Here is a 27,609-nt window from a genome sequence, read left to right as displayed (position 1 = left end):
CTAAGAATCTAATCCTTGTGGGTTCGCATCACTACCCATGAGGAGCATCGTGGCACAGAGGGGAGTGAGGATTGACGCAGTTTGTGGAGTATGTTCGGAGGTGGAGGAGTCCATCTACCATGTGCTCATCGAGTGCCCATGGGATAGTCAGATATGGAGGAGTGCAGGGGCACATCATGATCAATGGTTGAGGTGGTCATCCATCAAGGAGTTTCCACTTTTTCTGGAGGCATCAGCGTTAGAGTCGAGGATGGAGGAGACAGGGACTCGTGCTGCCTACTTGGCCTACCATTCTTGGTTGGACAGGAACGCCCGAGTCTTTGAGAGTGGTAGCTCATCCTCGAGGGTGGTGGCGGCCAGAGCATTGCTGCACGCGGCGGAGTTCATTAGTACTGTTGAGATTTCACCTACCGGGTTGGCTAGGGATATCTGGGGCCCCCTTCTTGCTCTTGCAGTGCCCAGATATGTGTACGTATCCGGGTGCCCCCACCTCCTAGTTTTCTGAAGGTGAATTTTGATGGCAGTGTGACTGAGGACGGGAGCTGCGGCGGCGTAGGATCGTCATCAGAGATCATGAGTCTAAATTGGTGGTGGCGGGGGGTCAGCGGATTTTTGAGTCATCGGTGGTGTGTGATGAGCTTAGAGCCGCCTAGGAGGGCATCTCCTTTGCCCGACGGACAATGGGTGCGGATCGGTTCATTTTTGAGGGGACTCGACCACGGTGATCGATCAGGGTCGGGGTCGTGCTGGTGAGGGTAGGCCGTTGCTTCTCGACATTCGCAGACTACGACAAGAGTGTGACATCCTTCAGGTCACACACCTACTAGGAAGCGATTGGTGCAGCGGTTTGGCTTGCCTCCTATGCGGCCCATCACTTCGGAGGCTTTGTTTGGCTGGAGTATACCAGAGTGCCAGGTTCTTTATCCGCTTTGTTGTTTTCTAATTTTGTTGGTTGCATCCACATCTGGTGTGCACTATCGTTGTACGTAAAAAAAAAAAAAAAAAAAAAAAAAAAAAAAAAAAAAAAAGAAAGAAAGAAAAAAGAAGAAAAGAAAAGAAAGAAGAAAAGAAGAAGAAGAAGAAGAAGAAGAAGAAGAAGATGAAGAAGCGCAGCGCATAAAGAGGAGCCACTGGATAGAACGTCCCTCTAGTTGTGGTCCTCGAGCAAACACGAGGTCTACCACGGCAGGTTCGAAAGCTCCACCATCAAACTCCCTCCCCCCCTCGTACGCTCTCTTTATCTCCGCATCCCTTGCTTCTCTTGTCCGCGTTCGGTTTCCAGACCAACTCTAAAAGCGCCAAGCCTCGCCCTCCCTTCAATTTTTCACAAATGGAGTTGTGCATGGCGACGCTCTCTCGTGCCCACACTGCCGTTGCCCCGTTTCTCTCTGCGCCTCCGCTCTCGTCGCGCGTGAGCTCCTTGTTAACCAAACCAGTCATCTCTTTGTTCAGTTGCGTTTGTTTTCTTTTCTCCCTGCATTTTCCCATTTTCTCTGTTATGATAAATCTAGGTTGGCTGTCTGGCTGTCTTCAGGTACGCGATTTCAGGAAACTCAGTGTAGTCTGCCTTTGTAGAATTAACTCCGAATCCACCGAGTCTCCCAAGGTACTTGGCTTGTTGGGTTCTCTTCCGAGCATACTTTGAACTGTCTTATTTGTTGGATGCCTGTTTGGCACTGGTTCTGTTTTGTGTTTTTTTGTTTATCTACAAATCAGTGAAATACCCCATGATGATTGGCATTTGCACAAAAATTAGGATTTTCCTTGCTTTTATTGTCACTCTTTTTTTTTTTCATATGATAAATCTTTGATACCAAAAGCTCTGACGATTTTTACCAAACAATTTCAGAAAACAAAAGGGTTTCAACATTCATGATGTTCCATCTAGTCCATTTTTATTCTTGGGTTTTTGAAAGCAAAAACAGAAAGCAGAAGCAATGTGAAAAGGACCCTTACTTATACGGACTTACAGAGAGCAGTGGAACATGTAAAATACATCTGACCTAATTATGTTGGTTGGAATGTCTTGATTTCTTCATTTTATGTTGAATTACTTTGCTTGGTTGTTTCAATTTTGCATGACACTTTATGTGGAGAACCTTGTTGTTTTCTTGTTACTGTGGTAATTTGAAAAACACAGATTACTCTGCAAAGATGTTCCGTGCATGATGATAATAACATGCTAACAACCTTGTTTTTCCCTTCCACTGTGAAATTGGCCAAGTGGATCAAAGTAATGTTACAATTGGCTCTCCACCTGGTGTTAACCTGCAAGTAATTGGTGCCAAATTTCTGGCTGCTGTCCAAGAGAAGATGTAATGAGGCAAATTTGAAGGCAGCAATAGACCAGTTTTGCTGATGCAGTTAACTGCGACCCTCCAAGGTTTCCCGATACTTTGAAAGAGTTGAGGCATAGAAGTAATGATGCAAAATTTGATGCAGGAAGCTGTTCCTTTTGTGATACGATAGATCCAAACAGTCAAATGTGAAAGATTCCCCATTCTAGGTCAAATCTGATAAAAATGCTTTTCTTAGAGTGCCTTAAGGGATCGGTTATTGTTAACTTAAAGAATAAAATTCTTTGCCTATCACTAATAGGAACATAGTTCGCCGTATCGGCCCGAACTGGACGGTACAAGGCGTACCGTACCATACTAGTTTGGTACCGTACTTGGTATGGGTGGCATATCGATACTCAGTACGCCACAAAAATTCCGTACCGTACCGTACCGATACTATGCTAATATGGGGTCTGGTACCAAGATGGTGAACCTTGAATAAGAACGTCCACTAGCACCAACATTTTTTCTGCCTTCTTCTCTTATATATCACTATCCCACACATCTAGCCCCAAAATAAATCATTATATTATGATTACCATTGTTACTGTTCTCATTGCCATTCTTAACCTTGTTATTGGAATGAAAATTACTTTGGCGAGCCTATTACTTGTGCTCCCCCTATTGTACCACACCTGATTATTGTCAAAATGTGGTAGACTAGTACCACATTGACCAGTTATTCTATTCTATCCCAGATTAGAATCATCCTCCATATATGGTGTAGGTGTTTTTCCTTTTCTTATCAAATTGGTTAGTGAGTCTTACTTTTCTAAGAATTTTTTGTCAATGTTTTGTGGTAAATGTGCACAGGATGAACATTTTTCATCCTCGCTTGCTGCTGTAGGCTCTTGGGCTTATCATATTGTATGGGTGGAAGATAAGCTAATCCATTTTTCTAATAGTTGGTCAGTGGTTTGTTGTGGATAATCATGAATCTTTTCTGATGGTTGTCCCAGTTATAGGATGAAAATATCTATCTTAGAACTCTCAAAATGATATTTCTTATTTTCAGCAATGCATTCCTTTCATACTGAATCCTTTAACTGGATAAAAACAGTTTAGAAATGAAAAAGAAATATTTAATCATGTAATACATTACAAATTTGTTAGCTTTAAAAATGCAAATCCCAAGTTTTTTATTGGATTCACCATCTTGATTTACTAAGCAACCGTTATTTTGATGTGTCTAGGACCCAGTAACAACTTTGGAACACTGTACCGTTTAATGCTGAAATAAGGGATTGACTTTTAGGTTCTTTAATAATAAATCATATATGCACCTTAACTCTGAACTCTGAAGATAAACAACTAGCATCATTAGAATTTTGAGGACTATTCTCAAATGAATCAATGCAAAACATCATTTTCAAGATTCAGCTGGAATATGTCAATGGCATTTTTCAACCCTTTCATCCGCTCCACATCATGCTTTGCATTCTTTCCAAATTGGAAATTGAGATTAAAGATGTACCCTGAACAACCTACATGCTTGTCCTTGAAAAGTTCTCGAACTACATGAATTCTCTAGTGGAACTGTTCACCCAGTACTTTCAACCTTCCTTTTTTCTGACTGTACAAGGAAAGCTTTATCTAATTCGTGGTTTTATAAAGATAGCCTGCCAAGGCCCCGCTAACACAATTCAATATCTTGATGGTACCATAAGCAGTTGCTTTTGAAATGACAGCATCATGCTTAGCTAGGAATGCTCTGCAACGTCCTACAAGAAATTTACTCAAGTGCAAACAGGAACCCCCAATAGCAGTTTGAACCAAGGTTCTAAATACCAATGCTGAACCCTGTACCATTTTTCCATTAGAACGGTAGGATACCAGTGCCAATGAAATGTATGGAAACTGACAATTTTAGAAAAAATGAAGAACTTTTTGTATATAGTCAGTACGACAGTGTTTGTATGCACTGGAATGGACTGGTATGGCCTGTACATACCAGTAAACAAGGTTTTGGTGTCCTGGCACCCATTTTGCGTTGCAATGTACTGGTCATACCATCGCTTTCTAGTGGTTTTTGAAACTGTGGTGTTAATGTTTTCTTGCCTTTTCCTAAAGGCTGTCGTGGTGTATCGTCTATTGATTCTAGGTGTGTATGTCTGAGGTTGCTTTGCAAAATAAGGTAATTCGAGGTGTAGATCATAAAGGATGGCAAGATACTATTGTATTCTTGATGGAGCTTGCACAGGGGCAGTTGATCTTGATCCTGGTAGTGTTGTAGCTGTTGCTTGTGCCATCTGGGTGCTTGTGATCTGGTTTCTTCATTGATTTTTCTTCAGTTGCTGTGGGATCTATTCTGTGGGAACTTCAAATAGCTCAGTTTGGTTTCTTTAATTGTTTCTTTTTTCCTGTGGCTTTATTGCTTGTGTTTTTGGTTTTGTCTTGAGCCAGTGTTGAGTTTGCTGTTTTGTTCAGATGGTGGGTTTCAATGGGGTCTTTTATTGTTGTAGTTCTTTTAGTTTTCTTTTTGAGTTTGGTTCAGGTATTCCTTGTATCATTTGTCTAGGCAGGAGTTTTGCCAAATACTGATCCACTTTTGGATGGTTTTCTTAAAAGGGAAAAAAATGCGCATGACGCCCCAAAATAGGAGCTCATGTATGTTATTGAATTCACTTAGCACTCAATCATAGTTATATATGAGGCAAATAATTTCTCTTTGATCATACATCTTTAGATTGGTCCCTGCCATCCTGCATAATAACCAGCATATGAAGCCCAATATAAATGCTGTGCTTCTATTTAATGTGCTACTAGATGCAATGTTAAATGCATAATTGTTGTTGGCAAGCTTAATCCTTTCTATATTAGTTTTTCTGAACTACCACACCTGTAAGAAATGTCCCAAAAAATCTGCAATGAGTCTATCAACAGAAAAAGAAACCGATTGTCAGACAGAAAACAAACTTGATAATGCTGATCATTTCTTACTTGGATTAATCAGACATCACGGCAAACCCCTTATCAGCCCAAACCATTTGAAACATGCTTATCCCTTGCATTTTTAACTGCAATCTCAATATTAGCATTGGAATGCTATAATGAAGCTCATGTGGGGTTTGTGGTTTTATACACAAGCCCATCACTTCAGGATATGGATTGCCATTTCCATGATGAATATTGAGGTAATACGTTCATAATTATGGGCAAAAAATATTAAACCATACCTTCTGAGAAGTTTTTACAAGTCTTTCATCTCCTTTGTGATGGAAGTTGTGCAGAATTGTTACATGGGCCTACTAGGCCCATGGTAATAAACTCTAATGCAAGAATGGTCTGGCATGTGGTAATCGCAAGAAAATAACTTTCTGGATATTGAAAATTTTTCTTCATGACCCCATTCTCAAGCAATGTGAACACTAACAAAATTCTCGTGGTTACCCTCCTTATTGTCATCCTCAATAATGTCATCACCATCTCAACACAGAGTATCAGCTAGCATCATTTAACTCCTTTATTAGATTCTTTCGTTCATGCAACCCCTTTTTTAGATTCTTTCGTTCATTCAACCCCTTTTTAAGATTCTTTCGTTCATTCAACCCCTTTTTAAGATTCTTTCGTTCATTTAGTCCCTTTATTAGATTCTTTCTTCTCGCTGCTATAATATCCTTCTTACTAGTTTACAAGCTCCAATTTCTGCTTTGATTCTAGTAAGGCCCTTTTCACTTGAGGCACCATTGCCTATTATTTGAGCCAAATGCTCCTTGAACTCATCCCCTTCCCACACTAACCACTTGAGCCAACACAACTTGGATCAAACACATATGCAGCCAAAAATTAATATTTGAATCTCAATAAGAGTAAAAGGTAAAAAAAAAAAAATCAAATTCATCCAAATTCATTAGTAACTTTGATTAAGTTTTCAAGATCAAATATGATAGAATTAGTCCTTTCAAACAAATCCCACTTTTTTCGCAGTCTCTTTAAAGAAATATACACCATATGAAAATTTGTTAATCTTTTCTTTATGAATCCATTTCCAAACTTAATGAAAGCAAATTTAATTGTTATTAAAAAAATTAATCAAGATATATTGCTTTATTTTTCTTTAACATTGTGAAAACCCTTTTCCATTTCTGTAGTTCACTCAACTCTTTCTTTAACTAAGTCATTTGTTCATTGAGGATTCTATTGTCAAGAAATTTTACAATAATATCAAGTCCTAAAAAAATAGATAAGTTTTGTTGAAAACCATACATGAATAGCCAACTAAAAAAATGCAAAACTCACGAAAAAAAAAAACCATAAATTGTTCCTCCAAATGTTGTTTCATCCTCATATTTGTGTTAGATTAAAATTCCTATGGGTGTTCAAGGATAGTTAGTTTTATTCCAATTGTATAAATGGTCCTAACATTATGCTCATTTTCCTTGTTCCCTAGCATTAAAGAACATTGTTGTTTATCCTGGTACATCTATGGATTGCTATGGTACTTGTGGGTAGTTGATGGTAGAATCAACTATGCTCAAATAAAAAGGGAGTTTGTATCAAGCATGGTTGGCCGTACTGCTTGGTTCGCCGAACCGATGGGGAATCGGGATAGTTCACCTTGTCGGCTTGGAAAATAGGCTGACTCTAGTGGTTCGATAATAAACCCCTCCCCCCAGCTCGTGATCTCGAAATAAACTACCCCTTTTTCACTTAGCTTGCGATCGCGAAATAAAAGCCCCCTTCGCACCAGCTCGCGATCGTTATGGAGGACCTTCTCACAATGGTGTTCGAGAGAAACCCCCCTCATCCCCGCCTCTCTCTCTCGCTTTGCTAGGGTTAGGGTTAGGTCTAGGGTTTACCTCAGTCCTCCCCCTTGATCCCTCCCTCCCTCTCCCTCTTCCTTCTTCCATCCGCCCTCTCCCTCTCCCTCTTTCTTTGCCCCACTCTTCCTCTCCCCTTTTCTCGCTCTTTTCCTCTCCCTATTTGCGATATGCCTTGGAATGGCACAGTATGGACTCAAAGTGTACCGAACTGGTCGTCGATTGGTATGACCTCCGGCACCAGTTTGGTGAATCTTGGTATCAAATGTTGTATGTCAGACTTTGATGTATTTGATTTTAGTAAAAATAAATGGTGAAGAGGGACTTACAAAATCGATGGTCGATAATTTTGACCTGACTATTATTTTGTGGAATGATCCATTGTTTCTCTATATGAAAGCAATTATTTTAGGTAAATCTTCTTTCCAAATTTGCTTTATAGTGCTAAAAATTTGGGAAATTTGAATTGGATAGACAAATGCATAAAATCCATCTTTGTAGGTTTAGGTCTTACTATCTTTTTGTAAACCTCTTGACCAAGGATTTGAGCACCCCTCCTTATCACGCCATAAACACAATTTTCATTTTAGTTTAGGCCTTCCAATCTCTCTATAGACCTTTTAACCTTGCTTCAAGCACCCCTCTTCATATCTTTGTTGCATGTCTATCCCATCACAATTGGTTTTTCATCCCTTTCTTGTCAGTTAGTGCGACTCTTGTACCTCTTCGATCATATTCCTTCCTTTGACCTTTCTAGTTTATTACACATCCTTTAACACTCTCATTTCTGTCATGTTGATCTTGCTATGTCCTTGTGTACTAATATCATATTTTTTGTCGTATTATGAATTTTAATGTCGTATTGATGGTTTCAATGAGCTAATGTAGTATGTAAATAAAGCATCATGTAGATTCTTTAGACAATGCACTTGCATTTATATTAAATCTTTGATATCATGAAAAACTTCATTTAACGATGCTAAAAGCATGTGTTTCCTTTTTAATTGCTTTTCTGTTATAATTTTATCAAGGAAAAATGTTTACTGTTGATGATTTTGCATCTCTGAAAAGAGCAAACATTTCCCTTGTTGATATAAGCAGCTATATCATTTTATTTCAGGACACTCAGATGGTTGTATCAATAACTGGAGCTACTGGTTTTATTGGTCGAAGATTGGTTCAAAAGTTACTTTCAGGTTTTAATTGGACAATCACCTAGCAAGAAATCTGTATATCAATACGATGCTAAATTTACATGCATAAGATTGATTACTTTTCTTCATGAAGTTTCTTACTTAACCTTCAGGGTTGGTGCACCACTTAGATGTATGTATATTAACATACTTTGCACCAATTTGGATGTTTGTTCATCTTGATATATGCTGAAAATTTTCTGTTTGTGAAGAATGATTTCTCTTTTTTGTCGGGTATTTCGTAAAATCACGGTTGGCTGAACCATTCTGAACCGTCTGTTCTGGATCCCAACTGTTCTTCAATTCGGCTCAGTAAGAGGTCTAAACCAGGCTGAACCGAATAGAATTGAATGGAACTACCGGTTTCACTCAATTTGGGGCAGTTTGGGCGCCTTACCTCCTTAATAATTGAGGGTAAGATAGAGAAAGCCATACTATGGCCTTATTTGCCTTCTCTTCTTCAGAAATAATGTTTTTGGATAAAAAGGAGAGTGAAGAGGGATTTCTTGCTGGTTTTGAGGCTAAATCCCACCAAAACCTGGTATAATCCCTTCCATTCTCCCCATTCCTTTTTCTTTTTTTTTTCTTGTGCCTAAAATAGGTCAAAAATGGGAGAAGCAGTAGACATCATGCTTAATTTTTGTATTTTGGCATGCTTTCAAAATATGTTGTGAAAATTGCAGCGGATCAGCAATAGTCTTTGGCAAGGAGGAAGAGATATTGCATGAATAAATTAACTTTTAAAAGGTCACCAAATTTGAAGGTGGTTGAAATAAGTAATAAGGACCATTCCAATGAGACCATGATGGTAGGTGGAAAACAATTTGTTTTAATCTATATTGTGCATTAGTGATATTAAATTAATATCAATTTACCTTCTTCGTTGTAAAAATGCGAACAGCCACATAAGGTAGTACACATCATATGTTTGCAAGGTGTTGAAACCAAACAACGTCAACATAACTGCTAGCCGTAATGTGATGCCTTCTCTTGGTGCTTTTATGATGATGACATGTTGATATGTGACATCACTAGCCTAATAATTTTTACATTAAACATGGGAGTTGGGACTAAAATATTGCCCAAGTAATGCAAAATATGTAAACTATCATAATAACATATTCTGTACAACCAATGCGAACAAAGGAATTAACCACGTGCACAACTTTATATAATTCATCATGAATTAAAGTCCTAATTAGCACAATTAATATGTCATGGTCTTATAATGCCAGTGGCTTATTGGCATGCAAAACCGTTACTGTATCAACTATATGCCAGCATTGGCTGGTAGCGCGCTAGCGAAGCATGGCATAGTATGTACCACGCTAGTGTTCCACCAGCACACCAGCATGACAGCATGCAATGCCTTAATCTAGGCAAGCTAGTACAATCTAGTGCAAACCTTGTAGTTATTAAGGCCTTGTAACCTAACATCAGGCTTATCATAATTTAAAGAAAATGTCCCATATTATATGGTAATATGGCACTTGAATACTCTTATATTCATATGCTTAGAAAGTATTGCTTGGTACTGAAATTGCTTTCATCAAAATATACTTAGTTCACATATTGAGCAACTGCATAATGGCCACCTTTTATTATTTGATGTTTTATTTATTTTCCTTTTATATTGGATATAACATTTTCATCATCCAGGATTTTGACTCCACATGATGATGACCTATTTGCTTAGGCAACAAGAAAGATCTTTTGTTCATTTCTATAGACATGGACTTCAAATTGCAGCCAAAGTAGATGGCATCCAATATCTTTAATTTCTAACTTTTAACTACTTAAATAATTCCTTCGAATGTAGACATGTTTTCTTTCTTTGTGCTTTTATCCCCTTTACCGTTCGTTGTTAGTGAAATTCTTTAATGCAAGGTTCGTTGTCTCGGTACTGGACCCTGTACCAGTGCCATACAAGTACTGTGTCGTTATACACCTCCCGTACTGGATACCGGTACCGAACGGGTAGGGTACGGTCTGCCCTGTACCACCCGGTTTGAGCCGGTATGGCAAACCATTCTTTTATGTTTATCAAAGGGTCTTGTTGATTTTTTTGTAATTCAAAATTCTGCTTTGTGAGAACTTGTTAACCTATAGTTGTTTCTTTAGATATAGTTACAATTTAATTGTATAATTGCAAAGTTTCATTCCCACATTTTAGATTACTTTTGTTTTGGTCCTAATTGCAGATAAACACAAAGTTCGTGTTTTAACACGATCCAGAACAAAGGCACAATTCGTTTTTCCTGGTAAGAAGGTAATAATGTTTCTCGTATTTTACGATATAAACATGTGTAAGTTGTGAATTTATCTAAACATAAACTCAATTATTTTGAAGAGATGGAAGCTTATAGTTTTGTCTTAATTACAAAGATCTTCCTTTTATATGTTATCAGCAACCATAGTTAACTTTAACATGGATTATTTTCTAGTTTGGTTCTTTGGCATTAATTTTTGTTTTGAAGATTAATGCTAGTCCCTATAATCCTATATCAAAGCATGGTAATGATATCAGACTAGTAAAAGATATTAAATAGAAGGGGAAGAGGAGGTAGAAGGAGAAAAGTGATATTAGAGAAAGAGAGGAGAGAAAGATAGAGGCGCGAGAAAGAACAGAAGAGGAAAAGATTCTTTATTCACCATAATGCCCGATCCATACAACATGTTTTTTTTATTAATAAAGGTGCCTCGAGCACTAATTAGGATAGAGAACGAAAAATATGCCCTTAATAAGTGTCCAGTAGACATGTTAAATTTCAGCTTATTTAGCCTTATATAGAGATTCAATAACAAAGGAAACTATCAAGTAAGACCAAAAATGCATAAAAATTGAGAACAGTTAATATAACAAAAAAAAAAAATCCTTAGTTCATCAACCCCCTAGGCTAGTGCAATCAATCATGCCCAACGTAACTGGTTACTTGTCTTCAACTAATCTCACCATGAAGCCCTAGTGAGCATGTCTTTAAGAATAATATCGGATATATGGTATGGTAATCTCCTTGTTAATCTTGTCAGAAACAAAGATGAAATCTTCCTTGATATTTTTGGCCCTCTAAAGAAAAACTGGATTGTTAGAAATGACTTAGCTGCTTGATTGTCACATAACATACGAATATGTCAAATTGTAGAATTCCAACTTAATGAAGAGCAAGGCCTTATTAGTTCAAATGTAGCAAATGCAATAGTTTTATTATGAGGAGCAATGCAGGCAGGGTCGGCGGAACCGGTATCGGGCACTGTACCAATTACCTAGCAGGACGAGTCGGTATGTGCCTGCGCTGTGCCGTGCCGGGCCCGTACCGACACAATAGAAGAGGTGAGGGAGAGGGAGAACACGAGAGAAAAAAAAGAGAGGAGGCTGAGGGAGGCCGGCGGAGGGTCGGAGAGCCGCTGCGCGGAGGCGGAGGCTGGAGAGTTGGTGGGGAGTCGCAGAAGAGGGGCTTGCTCCGGTCCCTGTTTCAAACGAAACTAGGGCCGGGGGGTCTTTTTATTTTTAATATTTATAAGCAAAACTTAGCAAACCAATTGCGGACTTCACTTAAGTGAAGTGTGGTGGCTCTTCGGCCTCCACCTTCGCGGCCGGCCTCGACCTTCCTCTCTCTTCCTCTTTGCTCCTACCTCCCCCGCTCTCTCTTTTTCTCTTTTTTCTTCTTCTCTTCCTCTGACGTGGGTCTTATTTTCGTTGTCAGAATAGTCTCGGTTTGCGGCCGATATGACTCGGGACTCTCCGAATTGGGCAGTTCGGGACAGTTCCGCCGACCTTGAATGCATGTGTTTGTTAAATCTCCAATCTACCATTTGGTGGAAAGATTTTGGGTACTTAAACATGGCCAAGCATGGTCTGTTGTGTTGGTACTGGGCACCGAACCAGTTGTCTAGTGGCATGGATCGGCATGGGCCCGTGCAGTGCCGTGCCGGGCCTGTACCGACACAATAGAGAAGGCAGGAGAGAGGGCGAATGAGAGAGAAAAAGAGAGAATGAGGAGCAAGGGAGGGAGACCGGCAGAGGGCTGTCGGAGGCTGGCAGAGGGCTGCCGGAGGCCGACGCTTGGGCAGTAGGCAGAGGCCGTGGCCGCTCTCCTATTTTGCTGGCCCTCCGCTAGCCTCCGCCACCCTCCATCGGCCTCCCCCCCTCTCCTGCTTGCTCTCTTTTCCTCTTTTTCCTTCTCCTCTAGAATTGAGTTTTGTTTTTGTTGCCGGAACTGTCCCAGTCCGCTGTTAGGAAGGTTCAGTATGACCGGAATTGCTCGATTCGGGACGATTTTGTTGACCCTGTGGCCAAGGATTCTAAATTATAACTACTAGCTAGTCTTTCTGGGTGAGGTCTTGGATCATTACAAATAGTGTCAGTGTACCTGGCCTATAACCCATTTGTGATTAGGGGACACTAGGGCTGTTTTATGATTAACCTTGAATTGATCATGGTGCTTGTGATTCTGATTGGTCCCTTACCTGGCAAGGATGCCAAGTCTGAAATGGGGGGAGTGTGTGACACTATTTGTTACTAGTCTTGGCCACTATAAGTTATAATTTATCTTTCGAATTGACCATGTTTCCATTTACAACCAGCCTTATATTTCTGCATCAGTTAGATGTTCTCCTTGATCAACAAATAGCTTCAAGTTAAGCCACATTGGTGTTTTGCAAGTTCATAACTAGGAAGAATTGTATCCTAAGAAGATCTAGGACATACTTTTTATGACGGAGCCACTCATTTTTATGAATTGACTATTTTAATTTCCAAAAAATAGTGAGGTTGTCTCAAATCATTGTTCTCATATTTCTTTTGCTAGAATTGTTTTAGAATGCCTCCCTCCATCATATCATCATTGATGAAAAATATCATCAACTTGAACAATAAAGATAATCATAGTATCATACCATGAGGAGTATTTTAGTAATTAGGAAGTAATTAGCTTGGCTACATTTTTAAACAATCAAAATGTATAATTGAACTTCTTAAGTTGGTAGGACACATTGGAGGAGTAGGATGACTCGTTGCTAGGTGAGCATAATGACCCCCCTATGCCTAATTGTGAGATTGCACTAGAGGCTTCGACACATGATGTAAATTAGTGGATTTAGGAGCACTTAATGGAAATATTGGGTGACCCATGGTAGAGACAGGGTGGTGGAGCAGACCATGTTAAGGATTCATATAAGGAGAAAGAGCACTGTATGTTGCACTCCACCACTAGTTAGGATATGAACTAACGAGTTAGGTGGTGAGGAAAATAGGAAAAAAGAAAAGAAAGAGAGAGGAGAGATGCTTGTCTTACTAGAGAAGCTGGTGTTGTCTAAGCAACATCTGCTGTGCCGGTACCGAGCTCCGAACCAGTTTCCGTCGACACGGGTTGGTACAGCCCCACGCCGTGTGCTGCCGGCCCTATGCCGACATAGTAGAAGAGGCAGAGGAGAGGGAGAATGGGAGAGAGAAAAAGAGAGAGAAGGGGGAGGCCAAGGGAGGCCGGCGGAGAGCCAGCGGAGGGTTGGAGAGCCGTCGTGCAGAGAAGGCGGAGGTTGGAGAGCCGTTGCGCAGAGGAGACAGAGGCTAGAGAAACGCGGAGGAGGGGCTCCGCCTCTGGTCCCCTGTTTCATTTGAAACAGGGGCCCAGAGGGGGCTCCTCCACTTGGCGGCTCCTCAGCCTCTGCCGGCTGGCCCCGGCTGGCCCCTCTCTTTCTTCCTTTCTTTCTCTCTCTTTCTTTTTTCCTCTTTTTTCTTTTCTTTCTCCCCCTCCATTGCTGGTCTCGATTTTGTTGCTGGAACCATCCCGGTCCACAGCCGGTATGGCTTGGAATGCTGCAAACTAGGCGGTTCGGGACGGTTCCACCAATCATGGGTCTAACAACCATGGTCTGCCGAGCTAGCCCATACTGGCTGGTTCAGCACGTACCGTATTGGTACCGGCGCCAACTGGTACGGTTCAGCCGTGAAAAATGGTTTCGACCTATGGGGCCGGAACCGACCAGTTTTTCCGGCATACCTGTGCAAACCGGACCGGTTAACACTGGCCCACGTGCGGGGCAGCGCGCTCGAGTGCGGGACAGGGCGTCCGCGCGGTTCTTCGCGATGGAAACCGCACCTGCGTGGGGCAGCACGCCCGCGCGGGAGATTTATTGCCACAGAGTGGCATTTAATGCAGGGCGTGCGCATCCGCGCGCGCGGCTTTTTTCTGCACGCACTTAGCTCTATCAGTACTAGTTCGGTACCGGTTCAAACCAGTTCGAACTGGAACCATACCGGTCTGGTAGGCGATTGGTACGCCTACCGGTACCGATACGACGTACCTTGCTAACAACAAAATTGGGAGTGTTCAAGCTTGCTCTTATCTATGAACTTGCAAGAAATCAGATGTCATTTGAGAAGCTTAAGGGCCCTTACTAAAGATATTTTAAGAAGAAAAGAGGACAAAGAATTAAAAATCTTCAAAAGGCAATACACAAATTTTGAAGGCAATCTAAAAGAATCCCCAAACCATGTATGGGAAAAGCTTTAGTTTGTTTCTTCCTGCAACAAGAATCAAGTATTGGCAATTGAATATCAGCTAGTAAATTTTGACAAGGATGAGAAGATGAGTTTTTAGAAGGAAACCTTGATAAGGATGAAGAAAAAATGAAAATACAGAGTATGGTGCAAAGGATGAAAAAGAAATCAATATTGAGTGAGAAAGTGAAAGGTGGAAGAAAATATTTTGAAGTTTGAAGAAATTTGAAAATGTTAAAAAAGAGAAAATAATAGAAATTGAAATTGGAAAAGATGGAGAGGTCAAAGAGACAAAAGGTGAAGAAGTTAGAATTGAAAATTTTGGCTAAAAAGATTGGATGCAAAAAGGAAGATACAAATTATTATGTAGTCATGAATTTAGAAAGTTGAGAAATGGTTAATTTTTGTATGAAGCCAAAATAATTGAAAATATGGAAAGCTCTGTTGCATTTTGGAGTGAAAACATTCTTAATGATGCAAGTTGGATAAATATGGAAGCATTTTCGATTGAGTAGAGCAAGTGCAAGCACCATGGAAGAAGAATTACAATCAGAGGTTCTCATGTGCAAGAAGAAAGAACATGCTTGTTTAGTGAAGAAATTCTAACAAGCATAGAGTTCTTATAAATTTTTCACATTAATGGAAGTGGCTGTTATAATTGTGGCATTCAAAAGCATTGGATATTCCGAAGAGAACATGTTTCCAAGCCCCCTCAAGGCTATAATTTTAGGAAGGTAAATTTCTTGGATAGAAGAAATTTTGGTTTAATTTGAGGGGCTGATTGAATAGCAAACCAAATTTCATAAAGTATTGAATGTTAGCACAAAAGTCAAGTTATTTTGGATAGAGCTTTCATTATGGGTCTTTTTGTATTCCTAAATGATGTCCCTTAAAGCAGGGTCGGTAGAACCGTCTTGAATTAGGTGGTTCCGGCCGTTCCAAGCCGTACCGGCAGCTCACCGGTACAATTCTGACAATAAAAACGAACCGTTGTTGGAGTCGAACAAGGAGAAGGAAAGAGAGAGTGAGGTCGGAGGGAGAGAGAGGGAGAAGTCGGGAGGCCGGCGGAGGCCACGGGAGGCGAGGCCGCGGCCGGTCTCCTGTTTCGAACAAAATAGAGGTCCGTCTGCGGCCTTAAAAATTTCACTTATTCACTTAAAAATCACAACATTTTTAAGGCTGCGGCTGGACCCCTGTTAAGTTTGAAACAGGGGAACCGGTTGCAACCTCGCCTCTGCCGGCTTTCGCCAGCCTTCCGCCGGCGTTCGCCACCCTCTGCCGGCGTCCCTCCCTCTCTCCCGCTTTTCTCTCTCTTTTCCTCTCTTCTACGGTCTGCGTGCCCTCTCCTCCGTCGGTACAGGCCCGACAAGGCCCATATCAACTCGTGTTGCTGGAGAACCGGTATGGTTCCTGGTACCGGTTTCGCCGACCTTGCCTTAGAGTGCCATGAAACTATTTAAGAGTTGTGCCTTTCAGGTTATAGCAATGCATATATGCAGAAGGTATGTCCAGAGTCATTTCTAGCTGTACAAAGCCTTGTGATGGGTCATTTTATAGGTGAACAGGAAGTGATGGAATGAAAATATTAGTGTGTTGTTCTCAATTTATTCTCTCATAATCCTCACCTCCATGCTAGAGTCGAATGATTTAGATTCTATTTACTTCTATTATCTCCAACATAGACAATGTAAAGACGCATGATGATGATAGGAAGACTCTTAAAAAGGTTTGTTATACCACCCCCAACCATTCAGTTCGGGCGTACCCAACCGTACCAAGGGCAAACCGGCATGATTTTGCCCCTTGGTTCGAAAAATCAGGCGAGGGAGAAGGAGGAGAGAGAAGAAGAGAGAGAGAGAGGGAGGGAGAGGGAGAGGGAGAGATCGAGAGAGAGGGAGGGAGGCCGAAAGAGGGGTAGGCCGATGAGTTATCCCTTGTTTCGAAGCCTCTCTTCTGGATTCCCTCCCCTCCCTCTCCCTCCCTCCCCTCCCTCTCCCTCTCTCTTTTCCTCTCTCCTTCTCCCTCTCCTCCTCCCTCTCTCTTTTCCTCTCTCCTTCTCCCTCTCCTCCTCCCTCTCTCTTTTCCTCTCTCCTTCTCCCTCTCCTCCCTCTTTGGCTTGCGCTGTGTAGGTGATATTGTACCACCCTTGCTGAAACCTTTTAATCCAAGCTTTTCTCGATCCTCTAAGGACACCGGTGATGTGGACAATGATAGCAGCTCTGACAATTCCCTAGCACTTCAAATATTGGATGAACAATCAATATGAGGACTTGAATAAGCCAATTATTGAATTAAAACACAGCAACTTTTTCTGCACTACAGCAAACACTAATATTTTATATTGTGGAATAAATTATAAGCCCTGACCAACATTTAGTAGTCGTATGAACACCTTTGACGTCTAATTTCTTTTTGGAATCAATGAAAGAAATGCCATTATCTATTTAAAATATCCCTATTCCAACATGGGTTTGTTTGAATAAAGATGGCTAGAATCACCTCTTAACAAATGGCTCAAAGTAAAGTGAATTCAAAGTACTACTAAATCCCAATCCAGACTATTAACCAAGCCCAAAAAAGTAATGTTAATTTTCTTATTGACAAAAGACGGCGGTTTAAAGTGTTTGAAATATTTTCATGGAGTGCTCAGCTGGCATACCTCTATGCATGCAAATTGGAGGTAGTCAGTATGCTGAAAACTTCAACCTCGAAAAGTTCCATCATTTTAAACCTTGGCAGGATTTCCTTTCTCCACCTTGGATATGTCTAACAACTTTTCTTCCCCCTAAATTAGTCATACCCATTGCCTTAATCAACTTAGGCATGCATTGATCTGGTCTATATAGCATATGAACTCGCAACTTCTGTACTTGAAAATGTCATGTCCACCATCAATCCCATTGGCAGCTACTCCTGTAAAGTGCTATGTGTAAGAAAACATTTTCATTTGAAGAGAATCCCTATTCTTTAACTGGAATACTAGCACACTATTCTGAGTTTCTTTGATGATCATTCTCCAAACACCTTAGTTTCCATCCAAATTCTCTTGGCCATCTTTAGTTCTCAAAGAAGATGGCTTCTTCAAGCTTTGGTGCAGGATGTTGGAGAACTAATATAAAGTGTAAATTTTTCTTTCATAGTTTCAATTATCCTTCTTTCTTGCTTTGTTCTATTTCTCTAGATACCATAAACTGCTTTTAACTCTATTCATGTATCTGGTTATCCGTTATCAAATTTCTTATTAAGTTTGTCAGTATGTAATGTTGGTAAGGAAGAATATGTTCGACTTTCTTGGCACCGAGGTTTGCAATATTGGTGCATACCGCCTTGTACTGCACAATTCTACTGGTATGTGGAACTGACCCCTCTATTGGGCATACTGAGACTGTACGGACATGGTACCAATTCTAGATCCAATACTGAGTTTGCAAACCTTGGCTAGCATTGTAAGATTTTTTTACTAATAATGTTAATATGCATTGATGTTTCGTACTAAGGATACAAAAATATTTATTTTTATAAAGTTGATTATCATCCTTTCAAGTTTTAACTGATCAAAAGTAAAGAGTATCTTTAGACACATCTTATCAACAATTGCTGGTCTTTGCTATATACATAATTGATTGGATAATCTGGGTCATTCGCTTTGGCATTTCCAATTTCTTATATTTACTTGTTAATGAAATGCAGTTGAGAATTTTCCTGAAATTATAATTGCTGAGGAAGAAGAATGGAGAAAATGCATTGAAGGGTCAAATGCTGTTGTTAACTTAGCTGGAATGCCCATAAGTACAAGATGGTCACCTGAGGTTGGTTGGTAGAAATAACTGGCATTCCTTCATCATCCCATAATTCTTAAATCAATATCTTTCTACAATATATCTCATCTCTTAAAACATGTAAAAAATTTGTCTATCTATTAGTTTATCTTTTTCTTATTTATCTTTTGTATATCTTTCATGCTTTGATGGTTGAGTACATGTGAACACAATTTGTATAACACTGCTATTTCTTTAGCCATATTATTAACTTGCAATTTGACTAATATTATGTCTTATTTAATCTGATTGAGGATATATGTAAATTGGCTATATACCAGTTTCTGTGAGTGCATCCAATCATGTTTTCTAAAATGTTAGAGAGCTTCTTGCATTTCTATATAGTTTATATTTACATTATCTTATCTATTTGAGCTTTTGAATTTGAATATATGAAAATGAATGTCTGGTTACTGGAAATAAGAAATTATTCTAGATGGATCTGAACCATCTTGAGACTGAATACCTAATATTCAAATTTCTATTTTAAAATTTAAATAGTAAATAGAATGCCGTATTGTTTCAAGTTGGAGTATAAATGCATGCATTTGTTTTTTCCTTGGAAAGTCCAGTTTTAACTTTTAATAATATCTGAAACAATAAATTAGACTCTTTTTATATTTTGAAGTTCATTTAGTCAAGCTATAAGTTTGCTTCAGAAGAATCAGGACATGCTTTAGAGGCTTTCAATACTTTAAGGTGTGGTTTTGTGTAGTTAGAGACGGTGTTATTTATCATACTGTGCATATGCAACAAAGGCATGCTCAATCTTTGTATATAAGCTCATGCCAGTTTTATATGCATAGGTTCTATCTATATGCACACTGTTCTCATGTCAATGATTGATTATATGCATATGCATCTCATAATGAGAAGCAAATTCACTACCATGCACATGATTATATCAAAACTTGAATAAATGGACACCAAATTTAGATTGAGAGTAGCTTGCATGCCCCAAAATAAGCTTCTAATTTTATAATTATTTATTGGATTTTTTTTAATTTTTAATCCAAAAATATATTTTTAATTTAAATAATTATATATTTAACGAAAATTAAAGATTTTAGTGGGATTGTGTAGATCATCCATAGATCTAAAATATTTCATGAAATTATGCCAAAATCATAAATTTTGGCATGACCTTATTTTGTTTTTTTTTTGATATTTTTTGGCATTGAAAAAAAAAGGAGAAATGAGGTAGGGGAGCTGGTTTGAACTGGTGTGAACCACCCGGTTCGAACTGGTTTCGCTTCGAACCATCCAGTTTGGAGCGGTTCAGGGTGGATCCAGTTTTTCATAGCCTAGCCGACTCGGTTCCTCACTGGTTCAGCTCGGTACGGCCTGAACTGGGTAGTTTGGGCCGGTTCTGCAAACCTTGAGTTCAACATTAAATGTGGTGATTAATCCTGATCGCATATACACATATATACATACATAAATACCTGTATTCATGCATGAACATACATGTTTAACATACATACATACGTATGTACATACATACATACGTATGTATAAATGTATGCACACATATGCCTATACATATACCTATATATGTAAATGTACTTGTATATGTGTGCATTTTTTAGCTTTTTTCATGTATTCAAAATGAAAGGTTATTATTTTCGACTTGTATTGTCCATGTTTGCTCAAAAAATTGGTGGTGACTTTGATTAGAAAATGTGATTGTGTGTTCATTAATCATCCACATATTGGCAAAAGGGGCTAAGTTTGGGCATAATCTCTTTCCATATGTCAGGATTTACAAAATGAAGTCTTCTAATAAGAAATGAAGTCTTCTATAAGAAATGCACATTGTTTCCATTTTGTTTATACTTTTGTGAGGACCCATTTTTGCAAGTATGTGGCCCCTTTTGTTTTCTCTCTTCTAATGCAGATAAGATTTAGGTGGCAAAGTACTACAACCGTTAAATGTGAAATTGATAATTCAAAAATTCTTGGTTTCGATGATTCAAGAACAAATACCAAATATCAAGCATGCTTCCCATTGTTAATTGACCTATATGAATTTGTTTGGCAATTATGTATGTGATATGTCTATTCATAAGTCTGATTTTTTTTTTTTTTTACTGGATTGCAGATCAAAAAGGAGATTAAGCAAAGCCGTATTAGTGTTACCTCAAAGGTACTTAGTCTTATCCTTAAAAAGCAATGTGCATTTTCCACATGAATGTTTCATAACTACTATGGCTTTCTACAAAAACAAAGATAGCGTGCAAGTGGTCAGAATCTGCTCCTTTCAATTTTCTTCATCTAATTATTTGTACTTGATTTGCTAAAGGTCGTAGGTTTAATAAACCACACTAGTGCGGAAGTCCGACCTTCAGTTTTGGTCAGTGCAACAGCTATTGGTTATTATGGTGCGTGATTTATATGATTTTGGTTTTCATCCAATCTTTCCATTTTCTTGAATCTTCATATAAATGTGTACACAGCTATATGTATTATGTTCACCTAATCCACCCCTCTTAGGATCCTGGATTGCTAGGATTGTAACTGGGTTATGACCCTTATATGTGTGTATGCACCACCGACATGGACAGATAAAGACACATGCACACACATATATATGTACATATACATCTATACCACTTTGCTTTTTTGAATTGCAAAAAATTTACTGTTCCTACTGCTTCTATCTTAATTGTCAAGAAGTTATCTTGAAATATTATACTTTCAAAAGTTTATACATAATAATGTTAATTTGTTTAGTTTATTATCCTTGTGCGAGAAGCATTGTCAAAAGTCACTTGGTTGTGGCTTGCCTTGCTACTCACATAATGGAAAGGCTCTCTAAGATCCCTCAAGGCTCATGGGAGAAGCTTTTTAGAGTGACGTGTATAAATGGTTCATGTGAGGCATGCACATTGTACATGAAGTAAATCTGTTTATGGGATGGCTAGATGATGGATCTTTTAATAATTTTGCGTGACATTGTGTATGGACATAAATTCAGGCCTTTGGTGAGATGTGTTCTTATAAATTAACCATTGAGATCTATGAAATTTTGGCATGGACATGTGATACTGAACTAACTTTGGAAATCAGTGCAAATCAAAGTGCCAACATCCTTTATGTTGCTTCTTCTTGCATTATATTTCTTTTCATTTTTTTCCCAAAAGAAAAATTGATCCAAACCAATCCTGTTTAAATGACATGTAAGCAGTTATGCGTGTGCATGTGCAAGCATGTACTTTTGCAGGAGCGGACCTGTGTTAGCTGTGAAACAATCAAATATGTTTTTGCATCTTTGTCCCATTGCGATAATGTGTTATGCAAATTAAATTAGTGATATGTACATTTTGTACACATAAACATACTGCGTGAACACATGCAAGTATGAAAATGGGGCCATGTTATTGCATGTGAATATGACAAATCTCTGTTTATCTGTTTTCTTCCCTTTTAACTATCACACAGTTGTATGAGAAATAAACTGATAATTGTATCTTATGCATAATTATGTATTTAATGTCAAGGATGGCATCATCCTTATCTAATATCTAAGCATGATTTGCAGCAACTGGATGTCTTCCATAATGACAATTCAGCAGTCTTGTGCTGCTTGTTTTGTAGTAATAATTTACAAATCACAGTTAGATAACAAATTTCATTTCTTAAGTCCTATGTCATTATGAAAGAGGTTAAGACCCTAAAATATGGCATCAATATATAAATTATAGGACTGGCTTAGATATTCCTGTTTATCAAGTTGCAAGCTTGTATTTTTTAAAAATAGAAAGTTAGAAACATCTTCAAAATATGGGTACATGATTTTTTCCAAACAAGCATGTTTTCAATTACCTTAAACAAGGAAAAGCCCTGTTGCTTGTAACTATGTTTACTTTAACCAAACTTAATAATTCTAAGAAAAACAAACATATTATAACTTGACTTCTTGAATTATGTTCTTATCGAGGTATACTTCTTACTTACTTTCTTACAGGCACAAGTGAAACTCAAGTCTTTGATGAGACTAGTCCTTCAGGAAATGACTACCTATCAGAGGTGATGAATCATGAGCACATATCTTTTCTTCCTGAGGCTTATTACATATTGTAATAAAAGAATGGTGGCATATTCATGATCTACATGAATTTCTACTACTTATTCTTCCTCTTTGCTAATTCATGGTTACATTCAACTTGAGTGTTGCGGGGATTCTATACAGGGTCAAAGTTATTGACAAAAAATGATACAATCATTTGATAATGGATGTAGATGAGTCTTGAAGAAATTCTATGGAGGACCAAAGTTACTGGCTCTTTTCTTTTGCACCCAAATTTTTTAGAAATGCATGTAGATGAGAATGATACTGAAAAATCAAAATGCAAATAACTAGGAATCATTGGGTTATATGACTGAAATTTGTCTAATCCATGATCGGCGGAACCATCCCGAACTGCCTAGTTCGCGGTGTTCCAAGCCGTACCGGTGGTGGACCGGGACGATTTCGGCAATGAAAACGAGAACCGACGATGAAGGGAGGGAGAGGGAGACGAAGGAAGAGAGAGGAAGGTGGAGGCTGGCCGGCAGAGGCTGGGGAGCCGCCGCGCGGTGGTGGAAGAGGGGCTCTCCCTCCGGTCCTCGGTTTTGTTAGAAACAGGGGCCCAGAGGGGGCCCCTTTAATTTTTGAAATTTTTAAGTGAAAGCTGGCAAACTCATTTAAGTGAAGTCGGCAATTTGCCGACTTTCACTTAAAAATTTCCAAAATAAAAAGGGCCCCTCTAGGCCCTTGCTTCGATCGAAACAGGGGATTGGAGGCGGAGCCCCTCCTCCACCTCCTCCGTGGCAGCTCCCTGGCCCTCCGCTGGCCTCCCTTAGCCTTCCCCTTCTTTCTCTCTTTTTCTTTCCTATTGTCCATGCCCCCCACCTCTTCTACTATGTCGGTACGGGCTCGGCACGACTCGAGGCCGTACCGACCCGTGCCGCCGGGCATCCGGTCTAGTGCCCTATACCGGCACAACAGTCCTTGGTCTGATCATTTATGAAGTTGTATGTTTATATTGGATACTTGTGTTTTGTTACTATTCTACATGCTTTGTGATTGTTGTGAATAATGACCAGATTCAGCATGTGCAATGCATGTGATTGTTTAGGAAGAAACTGTTGATATGTGAATAGTACCTGTAGGAGTGGGACTCGTCGAAGAAGTAGCTAAAACCTAAACAGCTGAAATCCTTTTGTTAGAAAATATGTAGATGGCCAGATTTATGTTCTAAATAATTTTCATGCATGGGCCAACTAATTCTTTTAAAAAGGCTTAACTAGATGAAAGCATCGGACTTTAAGTCATCCATTTCCCATAAGAAAAAAGGAAATGCACAGGCTTCAGTCTGGCTTGCATGATGGACTCCAATGCCTTTCGCATTGTATATGGGAGATACTGGGTTATGAAACTAACATATACATTTTCTGAATATGTTTATGAGAATCTTACGCTATAACATATTTGTGGCATTGAATATGTTTACACATAAACATACCAAAAGGAAAAAGGTTGCACTTAATCTCATCACCGTTGCAGTCTTGGTAGGCTTAGCAGCTGATGGGTGCTATAACATAATATTTTATCAACCAGACAATATCATGTATCTGAGAGTAGTACATTAAAAGATGATGGAAGAGTTCTTAGTGCAGCTATTGACAATTTGTGCACAACCAAGTGATAATGGCTCCATGCAAAAGACTACTTAAATAGCATATATGTAACAACCCAGGACCTCACCCAAAATGGCTAGACGGAAGGTATTATATGGGTTCCTTGATCCTGTATAAGTACCCAAGATCTACCCAGCGAATAACCGATGTGGGACTAAACACACGCCCGCACGGGTCCTCACATACTCCCCCTGTTCAAGCCCTGACGTCCTCGTCAGGCTAAGGGTTCAAATCTATTCAAATCTAATCAAATCTAATCACAAACACCACGATTGTCCCAGGGTCAACCCTAATAGATCCGTGCTGCAGTGTCCCCTAGTCCACATAGGTTATGGGCCGGGTCTGCTCTGATACCATTTGTAACAACTCAGGACTTCATCTAAAATGGCTAGCCAGAAGGTATTGTTTGGGTTCCTTGATCCTGTATAAGTATCCAAGATCTACTCAGCAAATAACCGATGTGGGACTAAACACACGCCCGCACGGATCCTCACATACTCCCGTTCAAGCTCTGACGTCCTCGTCAGGCTAAGGGTTCAAATCCATTCAAATCTAATCACAAACACCACAATCGGTCCGTGGTCAATCCCAATGAATCCGTGCTGCAGTGTCCCCTAGTCCACATAAGTTATGGGCCGGGCCCGCTCTGATACCATTTGTAACAACCCAGGACCTCACCCAAAATGGCTAGCCAGAAGGTATTATATGGGTTCCTTGATCCTGTATAAGTATCCAAGATTTATCCAGCGAATAACCGATGTGGGACTAAACACACGCCCGCACGGGTCCTCACAATGTAGATCATCATTTCATCAAATGGACGCGTGACATAGTGGAAACCATATAAATCAGTTCCTTACTAATCTAAGAAGCAAAATTCATTGTCCAATATAATGTTGGTACTAGACATCTAACAATGTTTCCTTTTGGCTCTTTTAGAAGAACAAATAGCAAAAACAGAATGTCTCATAAAGTGGTCAAATCAATTAATCTCAATAAAATAAATAATGTTAGAGTACAAAGTTGTATAAGTCTGACTTTCAGTAGAATGAAGCAGTAGGGATAGACTTCTCTTCAAATAACTTATACACAGATAGGATGTCTAAGAATGTAGACCCACGCATGATATTTGGAGGCAAGAGGGAAAGCCTTGGTGCAATGATAAAGTTGTTCCATTATGATCTTAATGTCATGAGTTTGAAACATGAATTAGGCTCTTTGCACATGGAGGTAAGGTTGTGTACATCTAACATCTCCAGACCCTGTAGTGGCAAACAAAGTTTGTCGTCTCGGTACCGGACCCCGTATTGGTGCTACACTAGCACAGTGTCGGTACGGTATGGTACAAATTTTTTTTGGCATATCGAGTGTCGGTACGCCACCTATACCAGGTACTAGTACTAAATTGGTATGGTATGATAGGCCTCGTACCGTCCAGTTCGGGCTAGTATGGCATACCATGGGCCAGAGCCTCTGATACTAGGCTGCCTTTTTATGTGAAATATGGAGGTTGATTGTTGGCCTTGAGCCATATGAGCAATATTTATTGTGCTGAACTCCATACAAAGAAAGGAAGGAAAGGTGAATTTGTATACTTGTTATTTGATTATAAGTATTGGCTGTAACTAGGATTAATATTCTTGATATGGACTTTTTGGATTTTAGAACAGAGAACTTACTAGTATCAAGATATATAGAGTCCTGATAAAAGCTAATGCAAGTTAAGTTCTTGTTACTAGGTAAAGTAGCATTTGCTCTCCATTGTGCAATCAACTTATGAATGTCATTCAGGAAAAATCCAGAAGATGGTATTCGGGTACCGACCGTAAGCCATTTCGGCATATTAGATTTTATGGTTACCTTAATATTAGAAAGAAACAAAGATAAATATTTTCTGAATTATTTTCATTTGCTAGTATACGTAATATCTAGTTTGTCCATTATAATTGTTTTTGCTTAGATTTATAAGAAACTTTATATTAATGTTTATTGCTGAAGATTGTCTTAATGCATGAGGTTTCCACCTAGGTGAGGGTTAGTGTCTATAGCTTTACCTTTGCATGTGGACAAGCTGTTTCCATATTTCTGACCTATGACATCATGTCACAATGGAGCAACATTATCGTTGCAACCAAGGTTTGCCGTATTGATCGATACCGTACTGTACCATACATTTGGTATCATACCGGGTGTACCGTATTGTACTGCCATTGAACCATTGCATAGTCTTCTACCGTACCGACATTCAGTATGCTTCATCGTTTCGTACCATTTCGCATACTGACATTGTAATAGGATAGTACCGGTATGGGGTCCGGTACCAAGATGGCAAACTTGGTTACAACAAAGCTCACCCTCATTTGTCACGGTGCATTTTATTGGTATATGACAATTGATGCCTATCTTTATGGATAACTATTGTAAATTGATAAACGGAGCATGCTGAAAAGAATTATTTTCTTTTTTGTTATTCTAGGCCAAGTAGTCAGTTGGTCAAGGATTGTCGAATCGGGCCGAACTGCTTGGTTCGCCTACTATTTTCAGTTCTAGCCCCTTACTGGCTGGAACCCATATAGAACCGGCTGGAACTGGTCACTTACTGGCCAGTTTGGTGTAGATTCGGTGTGAACCGGACGGTTCACACCAAGTTAACCTGGGTCCAAATCGGGTCCGATTCGCACCGAGTCAACCTGGTTCCAAATCGGGTTGACATTGTAGCTGTTTACCTAATACTTTTTAAAGCATCATGTGTGTGTTCGGACTCTCGGCCACTTCTCATTCTTAAATACGCCAAAAATATCATCGATTCAGGCTATTAGGAGAAAGATCGAAGGCTAAATAAGGTGTGCTTCCTCATCCCTATCCTATTCCCTTCTTTCTTTTGGGGGCTTGAAAAAATAGCTCAAAATTAGAAAATAAGAAAAGATTATGTCAAAATTTTTGATTTGGGCTTATTTTTTATATGTTGTAGATCTATGGACGATCTACATGCTGACATAAATATTTTTAATTTTAGGATTAAATATAATTTTTAAAAATTAAAAATATATATTTGAATTAAAATATATATTTTTAAAATAAATAAAAACTAAAAAAATATAAAATTAAAAATATATTTATTTGCATGCAAGCTACTCTCCATAAAAAATTGGTGTCCATTCATTTAAGTTTTGGTACGATAATGCGCATAGTGGCTTAAGCCTAAATTTAGAAAAAAATTGAGAAATAAGTAGCCTTTGATGCATGTCTGAGGGTTTAGAAAAGTATATGTAGCATCTATTATTGGGTTCTATATGGATCTGAACTGAAATTAATTTT

General features: G+C 39.1%; 1 protein-coding gene across 4 annotated transcripts in view; it reads left to right on the top strand.

Moving 5' to 3' along the window:
* The first annotated feature begins 1,102 nt into the window (after positions 1 to 1,102).
* The window catches only part of LOC103697944 (epimerase family protein SDR39U1 homolog, chloroplastic), a 119,799-nt gene continuing 93,292 nt past the window's right edge, over positions 1,103 to 27,609 (top strand). For 2 of the 4 annotated variants that reach the window (XR_005508250.1, XM_039118822.1), the window contains exons 1-8: positions 1,105 to 1,411; positions 1,535 to 1,606; positions 8,220 to 8,295; positions 10,494 to 10,553; positions 18,482 to 18,600; positions 20,711 to 20,755; positions 20,912 to 20,990; positions 22,577 to 22,638. Coding sequence is in view for 3 of the 4 variants with exons in the window: in XM_039118822.1 (XP_038974750.1) it covers positions 1,331 to 1,411; positions 1,535 to 1,606; positions 8,220 to 8,295; positions 10,494 to 10,553; positions 18,482 to 18,600; positions 20,711 to 20,755; positions 20,912 to 20,990; positions 22,577 to 22,638 (594 nt within the window). In the remaining variant the exon portion in view is untranslated. Of the gene's footprint in view, positions 1,412 to 1,534; positions 1,607 to 8,219; positions 8,296 to 10,493; positions 10,554 to 18,481; positions 18,601 to 20,710; positions 20,756 to 20,911; positions 20,991 to 22,576; positions 22,639 to 27,609 lie in introns of all 4 variants that reach the window. The other 2 variants (XM_039118824.1, XM_039118823.1) reach the window with 2 other exon arrangements.

This window comes from Phoenix dactylifera, unplaced genomic scaffold (assembly GCF_009389715.1).
Source record: "Phoenix dactylifera cultivar Barhee BC4 unplaced genomic scaffold, palm_55x_up_171113_PBpolish2nd_filt_p 000424F, whole genome shotgun sequence".
Lineage (NCBI taxonomy): Eukaryota > Viridiplantae > Streptophyta > Magnoliopsida > Arecales > Arecaceae > Phoenix > Phoenix dactylifera.
Note: the sequence above shows the minus strand (reverse complement) of the source record. Positions and strands in the feature narration are given on the sequence as shown.